At 32.1% G+C, this 14,595-nt stretch overlaps 1 protein-coding gene across 4 annotated transcripts in view; it reads left to right on the plus strand.

Moving 5' to 3' along the window:
* Positions 1 to 14,595, plus strand: part of LOC127702509 (E3 ubiquitin-protein ligase rnf213-alpha-like) — a 333,395-nt gene that overhangs the window by 298,226 nt on the left and 20,574 nt on the right. For all 4 annotated transcript variants that reach the window (XM_052206722.1, XM_052206719.1, XM_052206721.1 and 1 more), the window contains 13 exons: positions 125 to 241; positions 992 to 1,099; positions 1,399 to 1,452; positions 1,872 to 2,063; positions 2,688 to 2,790; positions 3,077 to 3,111; positions 3,539 to 3,636; positions 5,141 to 5,294; positions 6,137 to 6,320; positions 7,442 to 7,542; positions 7,777 to 7,834; positions 8,896 to 9,080; positions 9,743 to 9,884. In XM_052206722.1, coding sequence (XP_052062682.1) covers positions 125 to 241; positions 992 to 1,099; positions 1,399 to 1,452; positions 1,872 to 2,063; positions 2,688 to 2,790; positions 3,077 to 3,111; positions 3,539 to 3,636; positions 5,141 to 5,294; positions 6,137 to 6,320; positions 7,442 to 7,542; positions 7,777 to 7,834; positions 8,896 to 9,080; positions 9,743 to 9,884 — 1,531 coding nt within the window. The remainder of the gene's footprint in view (positions 1 to 124; positions 242 to 991; positions 1,100 to 1,398; positions 1,453 to 1,871; positions 2,064 to 2,687; positions 2,791 to 3,076; positions 3,112 to 3,538; positions 3,637 to 5,140; positions 5,295 to 6,136; positions 6,321 to 7,441; positions 7,543 to 7,776; positions 7,835 to 8,895; positions 9,081 to 9,742; positions 9,885 to 14,595) is intronic.

Genomic DNA, 14,595 nt, shown 5'->3' on the forward strand with positions numbered 1-14,595 from the left:
TTAACAAATAAATATGATTGAATTTGGAAAGGATTTATGAAATACGATGTTACAATAATTTATGACAGTTTTCCATTGCAAATTTATTGGGCTGTTTTAATGACTGATACATTTATTTTGATAGGTAAAAGAATGCCATGACAGATATATTGTGATTGGAGATGAGTACAAACAACTAAGAGAAATCATCGTTACCACAATACTCAGTGAAAACAGTGACAAAATAGACACATTTTTGAAGGTATGATACAATCAGTTAGGCAAGTTGATTATATAGCTAACTTTTTTTGGAAAGGTCCATGTTATTTAGAACCATCACTTGATGTATGTTGGCATTATCTTATGATATTGTTTTCTGTTGTCATACACTTTAAATAGAATACTTTAATCACAGAGTCAAACTCGCCCTGAAATGATGTGAATAGGTAAAATTGATGTAAGAATTATAAGTACATGTACTTAGTATATATGTCATTTGGTCTTTTTTGGATAGTTGTCCCATTAGCAACCATAACACACCTCCTTATTTTTGTATAATATAGCAAAATGGTGGTAAGTTTGGTACGTATTGTAGTACAAACGTACTATACCTTATGAAAATCAATGCCTGCATTATTCAAGCAGATGTGAAAGCTGTTTCGAATTCACTTGCAATGGACTGAAAATAGTATATAGAATTTTTACTTTTCATTTAATGTGGAAGGGTTTTTTGGTCATTGAATTGTGACAAGAACTATTGGTTATGTGCAGAACTTCTGCAGTTTCCATACTATATGTAAGCCGTTCAACTTTGGTAAACACTCATAACGAATTGTTCAAAGTCCAATTGATGCAGCTTGCTGTCCAAAACAAAGAGAGTTGATGAAATTTAAATTGACCTTAGAAAACATGATATCTGCTGATTCTCAAAAAGATTAAACTACATTGAGTGTTCATTAGTTTAAATCTTGAATCAAACATGTTTTAACAGAATGTTTTGTTTTTTTATCAGAGCCCTCAAAATAAATGGCAGTGCAGAGTTAAATTGTACTTAGCTTTACACAGGGAAATATGTATGAACAAAGTAACCGATAGAAGTCCACAAAAGTTTTCAGAAGAGGTAGGTATAAGTATTGTAATATCTAGTTAATCTCTCTGTTTAATTAATATATGCATAGTTTAAATGCTGGACTATTGCCATTTTAATTTCAACGTTTGCTTTATACTATCAAAATTACATAAAGGTCAGACATATCTCTGTGTCAACATTTTATTTTTTATGCATTCACTATTCAAAACCAAGTTTTAGTCTAAATATACAAAACGGAAGTAAAAGTAACTATTCCTTTATTAATTTTTAGAATATAGAGGCCTAGGGATTGTAATTTAGATTAATTGAGTTTGTTATTTTCATTGTAGGGAATTGACTTCATCAGCCAGGACATACTAAGTCAAGGCCTGGTTAAGGATAAGGTAAAAATATTAATAAAGAAAGGAGATCCTTCCATATTTATTCAGAAAAAATAATATCAATAATTTTATAATTCTGATTCCTTTATATATGGATATTTTGTTGCTGCAAAATTTAATGCAAAGTTCTCATGTTAAAAATACAGTTGAGTTATTTCAAACAATGTTTTGTAGAGCTCTTCTGATTAGATTTTTAGGGTTTCCTTAATTACTGAAACCACATGCAATTGCATTTCTTATTTAATCTTTTATCAGCTTTTTATATAGGGTCTTCTTTGTTCAAACATGGATTTCATCTGTTACAGTTAGGCATAAACTTACAGTTAAAACATTGGATTGGTACAAAACTTGATAGAATTACTTCAATATATTTTTGTATTCTTGCATATATATTTGATCACTTATTACTTAATCTTTAATAGGATTTTGCTCAAAGGTTACTGAATAACGAAGTTTGGAAACTGAAGGGAAACATCATTAAAGGAATGGAACTAGCTCAGCAGAATGTGCTCTGTCTTCTAACACACTATATGATTCTGATGTCTGAAATTCCAGGGAAGACAACTCTGTTGACTCCTTTACAGAAAATAGCACTAGACCCTACTAGTATGGTGGTAAGAGATATTTGTTATCAGTGCATGTAAACATTTTCTAAATGTAATCAAATTTCATTTTAAAAATAGGGGTATGAGGTATGATTGCCAATGAGACAACTATCCACCAAAGTTCAAATAAAGTGGATGTAAGCAGTAATAGGCAACCATACGGCCTTCAACAATGAGAAAACCCATATCGTATAGTCGGCTATAAAAGGCCCCAACATGAAAAATATGAAACTTCAATTGAGAAAACTAACTACCTAATGGTTACTTATAACTATACATTAACATCCACACTTATACAAATTATAAATTTCTGATTCTTTCACAAATTAAACCAAGAAAAGAAAGAACTACTGTAGGTATTTTTCTAACACCAATTAACAATTGATTAATAGTTCTGTGTCTATATTGCTGTTGAGCAATTTCCAGAATTTTTGTGTGATAGTTTTCTCCTGTTTTCAATGATAATACTTGCTGGAAATTCAGATGAGGAACAATTTCATCATCAATGAATTCAAACCAGCAGGTGATTTATTTTGTGTTGTATCTGAAATTTATGTAATTTATTTTTAATATGATCTTGATGTAATGATATTTTAGCATGACTCTGTGACAATCATTTATTTTTAATTGTAGAATTCCTTCTTCCCTACAATGCCCCAGGATGAAATACAGGAAATAAAAGAGGCACTCTTAGCTGCAAGGGACAAAACTCCTAATGAAAATCCTGTATTTTATAGTGAGTTATCCTTCCCTTGTACAACATTGTCAGGCCGTTTTAAAGATTTTCTTTCTGTAAATCAAATATTGTAATCTTTTATTCTAACAGGACAGCATTTGCCAGTGTTGACTGATTTTTGGACATGAATGGCTGAGAAAAATATTCAAATCTAGAAGAAGTTATGTAGAAAATAAAGTTTAAAGATCAAGTCCCATGCAAAGTTTCAATTTGAAATTCTAACATCTAAAAATAAAGAACTTAGCAATGCATATTAGTTACAATACTATTCACATTATTTTTTTAGGATGTCCAACAGGCCACCCATATGTTATAGGTGATGTAAGTATAAATAAAAACCTTTATTACAGTTCATGATCTCCAACATGTTTGGCTGACTCTAACATTTTTCCTTGTCAGATATAGAACACCTAACATTATTTACTGTTTTCCATTAAATAATATACTGTAAACCTGGAAATCTTTTGCACCTTCTTTTAAATCAAAGATTTGTCAACTTAAAAATTTGTGATGCTTTGAATTCTGGATCTTTTTCCATAAATTTGAGGTCCATGAAATATGTGCTGAAGTTTTATCTTGACGTATCAACACTTACCTTGAAATAGCAAAAATAATACTTCAGCAAAAATATCTCTGTTTACAATATTACTCTAGTCTACAATACTTCAATGTTTTAAGCAAAACTTAAAAATTCATTAACATTCCTTTCTATTGTGTAATCATATTTTGTCCAAACTTTGTATCATAGTGTGGAAGACCTTATGAACTTGGTCTGTGTAAAGAATGTGGACTAAAGATTGGAGGTGAACGTCATGTACTAAGGCCAGATAATGTTCAGGATTCTGGGTAAGTTGTTACCATGAGTACAATATTAAAGCCAGATAATGTTAGAGTTCTGGGTAAGCTGATATGAGTTATGTACTCAGGCAAGATAATGTTCAGGATTCTGGGTAAGCTGATATGAGTCAGGTATTAAGGCCAAATAAAGATTCTGGGTAAACTGTTATTATGAGTTGTGCACTAAGGTCAGATCATGTTCAGGATTCTGGGTAAGTTATTATGAGTCATGTGCTAAGGCCAGATAATGTTCAGGATTCTGGGTAAAGTTACTATGAGTCATGCACTAAGGCCAGATAATGTTCAAGATTCTGGGTAAGTTACTTTGAGTCATGCAGTAAGGTCAGATAATGTTCAAGATTCTGGGTAAGTTTCTATTAGTCATATACTAAGGTCAGATAATGTTCAAGATTCTGAGTAAGTTACTATGAGTCATGCATTAAGGTCAGATAATGTTCAGGATTCTGGGTTAGTTACTATGAGTCATGCACTAAGGTCAGATAATGTTCAGGATTATGGGTAAGTTATTATGAGTCATGCACTAAGGTCAGATAATGTTCAAGATTCTTGGTAAGTTATTATGAGTCATGTGTTAAGGCCAGATAATGTTCAGGATTCTGGGTAAGTTACTATGAGTCATGTGCTAAGGCCAGATAATGTTCAAGATTCTGGGTAAGCTTTTATATGTTCAAGATTTTGGGTAAGCTGTTATGAGTTAGGTATTAAAGTCAGATAATGTTCAGGATTCTGGATAAATTGTTATGAGTCCAGTATTAAGGCCAGATAACATTCAAAGATTCTGGGTAAGCTGGTATGAGTCACTCAGGTATTAAGACCAGATAATGTTCAAGATTCTGAGTTGGGTATTAAGGCCAGACAATGTTTAGGATTCTTGGTAAGCTGTTATGAGTCACTCAGGTATTAAGGCCAGATAATATTCACAATTCTGAGTAAGCTATTATTATGAGTTAGGTACTTAAGGCCAGATAACATTCAATGTTCTGGGTAAGCTATTATTAGGAGTTATGTACTTAAGGCCAGATAACATTCAATGTTCTGGGTAAGTTAATATTATGGGTCATGAAACAGATGCTGTTCAGTCTTCTAGGTGAAACTCAGATTATATTTAAGATTCTGGTTATTTTGTAATAGAAATGATGATAATATTGTACATAGACCAGATAATGTTCAAGATTCTGGATTATTTATTATTATCTATTATCACTTGCACACTTCTCACATATATATGATTTGATAAGATAAGAGGTTAAGGAAGAATGTATTGACACCAGTTTAGGGTCCTAATTTTTAGTGTTTATAATGCTATGTTTTTGACATAGGAAATAAGGCTTTTCCATGACATTATATTTATGATTGATTAAACGGCCATAACAACTTTTATACTTTTTTAAACAATTTCCTAAAATATTCCCTATTTGCCAATAAGATTGAACATCCTTCTTACGGAAAATGGCAAAATAAAAGTGATTAACAATTCCTTATTATGTTTCAGAGCTGACAGGACTGAGACAGGACATATATTAGGTAGAGCCACACATCTTGATCTTATAACAGCACCAGAGAGGCAGTTAAACAGAGCATCTTTTGCTATACTTAGATTACTGACCCATATCTCCATGTACATTGGAGCAAATAAAGATATACAGGTATTTTTTTATCTATTTGATTCTTGACACACAGTTATGCCTTGCTTACAGATAGCCAGATATAGATTTACTATTGTCAGCAAATCTGTATTATTGATTCAAATTTCTCAACAAAGGTAGATATATATTCTCTTGAGATTTCTTTGTAAAATTGAGTGCAAAAGTCTGCAATGTTAAAACAAAGTCTGACAATGACAAGGCTTTTGCATTTCTGAAGTAATAACAAATATTGTTGTCCATTTTGGAAAAGACACTGACAATTCATTCTTAACTTTTACTTTCACTTTCATTTTAACGTCGTCAAACCAATTATTGTGACGTAACGTCTTGTTAACCTTTGTAACCCCATATACACTGCATTTTATGTACTTCTGTATTTGTTTCCTATCATTAAATTGTCCTGAAGACGCCACCATAAGTGGCGAAACATGTAGACCAGAATAAAGAATTTCCTTGCAGTAATCTAGGATGTTGTTGTCTTTGTGTATCATTAATATCAAATATTGTTCACTTTCTAAGCCTTAAACCTCTAGTAGACTCCAAAGAAGTTAAGAAAATATCTCAATACTGCACTGGTGGATTTTAGTGATACAATTTTTTTTAATTAAAATAGAAAAATACCTGTAAAAATTTGAATCACCTGCATTTTACACCAAATTGAATGATGAAGGTTTGACTTTAAAGTTTTGAAATATCTCAGAAGTCTAATATATTTCCACTATAATCAAATAACTCATCACCCCACATACAAAATCTGATAAGTTTCAAAAATACCATAAATAGAGATATTGTGTTACTGGTAATATAAATAGAATAATATATGTATATATTTATTTATTCAGGCTGTTGGTCAGTCCATCAAACCCAATATAGAGGAGACTGAGGTTGGTAGATATATACTGGAACATATTGACCTTGATATGACCTCTATACAGAATATCCTGGGTAAAAATAAGGATGATATATTGTTGTTAATTCATCATCTGCTGGCGAGGATGATGGAAGAACACACCATGGCAGTTATAGGTATGATTATTTTATCACAGTATGCGCTAATATATGAATTGTCGAATTTTTCAGCATCTCCTGGACAGTTATTATACGTACCCTAGCAAATGGACTTTTAAGAGTATTTAGGAATCACCCTGTCTGTCTGTTCATCTGTCTAGGTGCCTGCAAAGTACCACTTTTCCTGAAGACTTGATATATATTGATAAAACTACACAATTGTAGAACACATATTTGAGGAACATGGTGAAATTTATCCCAGTCCAACATATCAAAGTGATTTTCCTACTTACTAACTTGAATAATGTAATGTTTGCTTTTGTAAGCTCAACTTCTCCTAAACATGCTAAAAGACTGGACAGATATTGATGAAATTTTACTCAAATGAAGAACGCTACCTGTGGATGTAGTTTAAGAAATAAAATTCTAGTTCACTATGCTAAGGGGAGATAATCAAATTTGCTAGAATTGGGATAACCTTTATGAGTTAACTCACAGTTCCAGTTTAGGTTAGAAATAAAATTGAGAATGGAAATGGGGAATATGTCAAAGAGACAACAACCTGACTAAAGAGCAGACAACAGCCGAAGGCCACCAATGGGTCTTCAACGCAGCAAGAAAATCCCGCACCCAGAGGTGGTCCTCAGCCGGCCCCTAAATAAAATTGTGTACTAGTTCAGTGAAAATGGACATCACACTAAACTCTTAAACATATAAATGAACTCAAATTAAAAAACATACAAGACTAACAAAGGCCAAAGGCTCCTGACTTGGGACAGGCGCAAAAATGCGGCGGGGTTAAACATGTTTTGTGAGATCTCAACCCTCCCCTATACCTCTAGCCAATGTAGAATAAAGAAACACATAGCAATACCCACAGTAAAACTCAGTTTAAAAGAAGTCTGAGTCCGATTTCAGAATAGATAACAAAAGAAACTAAGCATAATGACAATGATACATAAATGAACAAAAGCTTTTATAGAAATTGTATAAGTATCTCTGTTGATATATTTGATATTTTTGGAAGCTTCACAATGCAAATATACAATTATGCTTTTGAGAATTAAGATGAAAAAAAAATAATATTTTGAGTGAAAGTTAAGTATAAATTTTACTTATTTAACTCTTTTGAATTTCAGAAGAAGATTATCCAGCAGATATGTGTGGATTGTTAAACAAAAAGTCAAGATCAAAATGGGAAGAAGAATTTGCCAAGAAATATATATCTCCAGTATTGCAGGTAACTTTTAAAAAATGAACATTGAAATTTATAAAGGGCGAAAGATACCAAGGAAACATTCAAAAGTCGAGACCATGTAATAGCAAAAAACTAAAGGCAATGAAATGACCAACAAGTTCTTTAAACTTATAATTTAAAAGTTTGTATTGCAAGCCTTAATATTTGTAAGTGTTAAAGAATTGTTTTTATTTATTACATTCAAGACAATTTTAATTGATGTTTTATTGCTTACAGAATATGGATCAAATATTGAAGCAAAGCAATGAGAAAATACAGAAAGATCAGAGACTTGGTAAGGCTTTAGTTATTAGAAACAGTTATATTTTATGTCAATAGAAAGGAAAAAGGAACAAATTTTTGTCATTTCTTCATAATAATTTAAACATGCTCTGAAATGAACTTGTCTTCCCTTATAATTGTTTCACTGCGATTGATTTCAATATTTCAATTGATGAAACATTATAAGACTGCCATACAAAAAACAACATGACATGCAATGCATACAGTCTGCATAAAACATTGTTTAACTAACGACTTTTGTATCTGTATCTATCTGGTTGTATTATTTACCTCCATTTGACCCATAACCCACATAAAATCACACAACACTGTACACTTGAGTTAAAAATTCTTATATCTAAACATAGATGTTGAAATTCATCTGTCTTGTCAGTCCTAACAGGAATATTTTGATATGGACTAGAAAAAAATCTGGAGTATTTTATACTATACATAACCACAGAAAATGATACATAGGACACAAGGACTGTCAAAATCAAACATAAAAAAGGAAGAAAAAAAAAACCATATATGTAAAAAAAGACAGTCAGGAATTTTTTTTTTACATTTTCCTCTTTATGCCTGTGATATTAACTCCTTTGTCACCTGTTCATGTGCATATGCCAAGTTAAGAACCTTTGCTGTGGTTTTCTGATATTATATCTGAATGTTTCTAGTAATTTTTGGGATGTGGTGTTGACTTTAAAACATTTAAAGTCTCATGAAAATATCCACATGTTTTTAAAACATGGACAGTTTAGAGTTTGGCATATTGTATAGTTACAGACACCTATGGGTTGTTGAAGACCATATGTTGCACTCGAGATGTTTTTTTGTTTTTTATGTCATTAGTTTGCTGTCTCTATGACGCATACATTTATTTTCATGGGTACCAATTTTCGTTGATTGAGGAAAATTGCATGGATGTTTTATTTCATGGATTTGCCAGTCCTATAGAAAATTTGTACTTTGTTAAAAAAATTTGTGGTTCACCTTTAACTACAAAACCCACGATAATTGGTATCCCACTTTGATGATTATTAATCATTCATTTTGAATTATTGTTTTCCTTAGGTGCAGATGCACTATTACAGATTCTGTATGAAACAGACAAAGTACAAGAGAATCAGGATATTCTTAAACTACAAGAAATACCTGGAGTATGGAGATACAGGGATCTTATATCCATCAATCATCTAAGACAAAATCTTGAACGATCTCAGGAGAAACTACCTGTACTCAGACTTTTCCTGAAAGAGGTAATAGGTGTAAATGAAACACAGAATTCTTATTCTTGGTAATTTTACCCTTTCTACATGAAGGGATTAGTACAAATTTGGGATGATTTAGATCTATTAATCCAAACATAACTCTTTTAGCTACCCCCCACTCCCCCATGTTAAGTTTTTATGTGTACTGTGCTTGGCCATTACCTCTCGGACATCATAGAATCTCATTCAGACTCAGAACTACAATGACCACAAGGTTGGAATCTGGTGGAGAAGCCAATGTTCATTAAAGTGTGTACAGTTCCATGTAATTCTGTGATGTCCCCTTGCAAGATACTTTTAATTTGTTTTCAATGTTTATGTGTAGAAGTCAGAATTGTCTTGTATGCATTTTATAGCTGACTGTGAGGTATGGGTTTTGCTCATTGTTGAAGGCCTTATGGTGACCTATAGTTGTTCAAAACTTCTACATCATTTGGTCTCTGGTGAAAAGTTGTCTCATTGGCAATCATACCACATCTTATATTTATATTAATACATATCCTCTAATGAAGTTGCAACCAATATCAAAAAAGAATAATCAATTAACATTGTTACCATGGATCATATCATATGTCACTTGTTTGTAGCCTCCAAATATGTTTAAAATACCATAACACAATATTCACATCTTTTGACCTATACTATGACAGGAACATCATCTTAGAGCTATAAGATTTATACCAAGTATAATGAGATTACAGAGAATGTTGATACAGAAATATGGTAGAAAGTTAGATAGAGCAGAAGCTACAATTCTCAGAATACAAGATGTTAAACAGGAAATGGAAAAAGGTTTGTGTTAAGATATTGACAAGTCAAAGGAAAAGACAAAAGATTGCAACTAAGAATACTACATACAGTCACAGTCATTAGACTCTACAGTCACAGTCATTAGACTATACAGTCACAGACATTAGACTATACAGTCACAGACATTAGACTATACAGTCACAGTCATTAGACTATAGTCACAGTCATTAGATTATTTTCCAAACATTTTTATAAATAGATATAAGAAGATGTGGTATGAGTGCCAATGAGACAACTCTCCATCCAAGTCAAAATTTATAAAAGTAAACCATTATAGGTCAAAGTATGGTCTTCAACAAGGAGCCTTGGCTCACACTGAACAGCAAGCTATAAAGGGCCCCAAAAATTACTAGTGTAAAACCATTCAAACAGGAAAACCAACGGTCTAATCTACATAAAAAACGAGAAACAATTATGAACCACATCAACAAATGACAACTACTGAACATGTTAAATGCATGCCAACTACTTATTGGAGTATTATTACTATAAAGGAGTTAGCATAGCCATAATTTTTTTTAATTTGAGGTGCATAGTATGGGGTTCAACCAACTACTTATTGGAGTATTACTACTATGAAAAGGAATTAGAATAGCTATAATTCTTGAAATTGGAGGTGTATAGGAGGGGGTTCAATATACCATGGCAGGGGGTCAAAATACCATGGCTAAGTAAAAATTTTCAAACTTCTTTTCCAGCATGTTTGATACATACCAACTACTTATTGGAGTATTATTACTATGTGAAGGTGTTAGATTAACCTCCAATTTCAAGAATCATAGCTATTCTAACTCCTTTGCATAGTAATAATACTCCAATAAGTAGTTGCTATGTACATGTATTAAACATGCTTATAAAGATGTTTGGAAAATTTTACTTAGCCATGGTATTTTTACTGCCTGCTAAGGTATGTTGAACCCCTTCCTATACACCTCTCATTTCAAAAATTATAGCTATTCTAACTCCTTTACATGGTAATAATACTCCAATAAGTAGTTGCTATGTATTAAACATGCTTATAAAGATGTTTAGAAAATTTTACTAAGCCATGGTATTTTGACCCCCTGCAATGGTATACTAAACCCCTTACTATATACCTCCAATTTCAAAAAAATCATAGCCAACATATTGTACATTAGATAATCTGCAATGCTATTTATCTAAAACAGGGGGTTCAATTTTCCATGGTGCCAGGTTCAAATTACCATATGGGAAAAATAAACATGCAGTATAATTACCCCAGGTTCACTTTCAGGGGTTCAAAATACCATATGACACTGGTAAAATTCCCGTTTGATCAATGCATAATTACTTCTGATGAGTCGAAATTGGTTGATTTGAATACTCGGTTAAGTTGAGTAAATTTATAGTCTGGTCGATGTAAAATTAATGTAAATTGACCAAGATGTCTCGAAGTTCGAAAATAAGAATTTTTGAAAGATGCTGACCTAATGATAAAAATTCAAATCAGATGTATTTCTTATGTAACTAATCATTTTCAAAAGAGATTAAAGCTGAGTAAACATACTTGTTTGTATAACAGTTAAAATGACATGTTTATGATGACCGGTAATTAACACCTGTGTTGATCGTCCAAGCTGAACGTTGAATATATTTCACCTGACATAAAAATGAAACGAATATAAATGACCCAAGCCGAAATTAAATGAATCGTTAGAATAAAAATTCATAAACTACAATAAATAAAAGGATTAAGACAATTACGATAAGTTCATCATAATTGAATGTAAAGCAACCTACAGTTGTTAATTTCTGTGTTATTTGGTCTCTTGTAAAGAGTTGTCTCATTGGCAATCATACCACATCTACTTTTTTATATCATCAGAGACTGTTCAGATCTTGTTTTGTTCCGTGAGTGATTTCATATATTATAGTGACTGACCTTTCTAAATATTTGTGTATACTATTGATTTTATTTGTGCATGATTTGTATCTGTACTTGTGTGTTTAATTATTATGAAGGACCAAAAAATATGGAGATTGAATACATAATTATAAAGTGTCAAATCAAAAAAAGGCACTTTGTTCAAAGTGTCTAGTTTACACAAATATCATACCGTATTTCATGCATTCAAAATTTATGACGACACACTTGACCTCGGATGAGTCAAATACTTTTGTCTGGTCCCTTCGCCTTTGACATAACAAGGTTCGACTGTATATAGGATATTATGGGCAATTTGTACATTTTCTTTTAGATCCTACTGCCTATGTTTTTTTATGCCCCCGCCGTAGCGGGGGGGGGGGCTTTAAGTTTTACCCTTGTCGGTTTGTATGTACGTACCAAAATTGATTTCCATTCTCTAACTTGAGTTTACCTCAACCAAATGTTATGAAACTTATTCACAATGCTTATTACCACAAAACACAGATCAAGTTTGAATTTTGGTGGCGTCACTGTAACCGTTATAGAGTTATGTCCCTTTATAAATGGAAAAGGAGTAGGTCCGGTAAGGGCCGATTTTGGCCTCAAAATTCAGGTTCATCTGATAAAAGATTTTGGACACTTTTTAAACACTTAAATGTCTACTTCAGTCGATTCAATTAGTTTATGTGAAAGATTTGAACTGATTTAGTCATTTAAGACTCTCAAATTCAAGCTTAAATATGAAAAATCTATCAATATGCCATAATATGTCACTTTTCAGATGGTTTTTGTCAAAAATGAAAGTGGCCGCATCTGTGTTCATTCTCAACCTTTATATATGTTATGTATTATCGTCAAATACAACTTACATTTAAATATTAAGAATGAACACAAATGCGGCCACTTCCATTTTAGACGGAAACCGTCTAAAAATTAACCAAAATGCTAAAATTTCGAAGATTTCAGTAATTTAGCATGACTTAATGATGCTAGTACCCGATACATGAGTATTGTATTGTCAAAAACAGCCCATATTTATGTAACAGAAGTATTCTTCTTTCCAATAAATAGCTAAAAATTTACATTTTAACAATTTTGTAAAACTGCTATATTTTGGGCCCATAAAGGGGTTATACTGGGCCTACTCCTTTGCAAAATTTTTATTTTCTTCTTAATATCAAGTAATTTTTAAAATTGGAGTTATCTTCCTTTGTCCATGATTATAGTTGAAGCAACTACAATAAATGCTTTATACAATGCAATGTTTAATTTGACTTCCACTGATAAAACACCGATCAAGTTGAATTTGGGTAGTGTCACTTTAACCATTATTGAGTTATGCCCCTTTATAAATCGAAAGATTGCAAAATTTTTAGTTTCCATTCTGTAACTTAAGTTTGCCCCTACCAAACATTATGAAACCTATACACAATATTCATTACCACAAAACTAAGATCAAGTACAAATTTTTTGTTTCTGTTTTCTAACTCAAGTTTGCCTCAACCAAATGTTATGAAACTTATACACAATGCTTATTACTACATAATACAGATTAAGTACGGAATTTGGTGGCGACACTTTTACCATTCTTGAGTTATGTTCATTTATAAACATAAAAATTGCTGAATTTTTCGTTTCCGTTCTCTAACTCCAGTTTGTCTCAACCAAATTTTATAAAACTTATACACAACTGTTCTAGAGTTATGCGTGTTTACAAATAGAAAAATTGCTGAAATTTTTAGTTTCTGTTCTCTACTTAAGTTAGCCTCAACCAAATGTTATGAGACTTACACACAATGCTTATTACCACAAAACTCAGATCAAGTTCAAATTTGGGTAGCGTCACTTTTACCGTTCTTCAGTTATGTCCCTTTATAACTATATGATATGCAAGCGGGGGCATCATCTGAGTCCACATGTGGACACTATCCACATTTATTTTTCTCAACTTCTGACAAGATGTGAAACTTCAAAATATTAGGCAATGACACCACATAGCAATGTAGTAACATCACATTTTTCATGACCATTTACATCAATTTATCAATGAAATGCACATGATGACATTCATGCAGTCAACATTTTTAGCTCACCGGGGCCCAAAGGTCCCCATGTGACCTTATGCCATCACTTGGCGTCCGTCGTCTGTCGTCGTAAACTATTTCAAAAATCTTCTCCTCTGAAACTACTGGGCCAAATACCTTCAAACTTAAATAAATGTTCCTTAGGGTATCTAGTTTATATAGTGTATCCGAAGTTTTGATCCATCGACAAACATGGCCGCCATGGCTAAAAATAGAACATAGGGGTCAAATGCAGTTTTTGGCTTATATCTCAAAAACTAAAGCTTTTAGAGCAAATGTGACATGGGATAAAATTGTTCAATTGGTCAAGATCTATCAGCTCTGAAATTTTTAGATGAATCGAACAACCCATTGTTGGGTTGCTGCCACCGAATTGGTAGTTTTAACAAAATTTTGCAGTTTTTTGTTATTATTATGAATATTATTATAGATATATATAAACTGTACCCAGCAATAATGTTCAGCAAAGTAAGATCTACAAAAAAGTTAATATGACCATAATTGTCAATTGACCCCTTAAGGAGTTATTGCCCTTTAAAGACAATTTTACACAATTTGTTCATCAAGTTTGCTAACATTTAAAAATCTTCTCCTCTGAAACTACTGGGCCAATTACCTTCAAACTTTAACTAAATGTTCCTTAGGGTATCTTGTTTATAAATTGTATCCGAAGTTTATATCCATTGACAAACATGGCCGCCATAGCTAAAAATAGAACATA

Source organism: Mytilus californianus, unplaced genomic scaffold, assembly GCF_021869535.1.
Source record: "Mytilus californianus isolate M0D057914Y unplaced genomic scaffold, xbMytCali1.0.p SCAF_5, whole genome shotgun sequence".
Taxonomy (NCBI): Eukaryota; Metazoa; Mollusca; class Bivalvia; order Mytilida; family Mytilidae; genus Mytilus; species Mytilus californianus.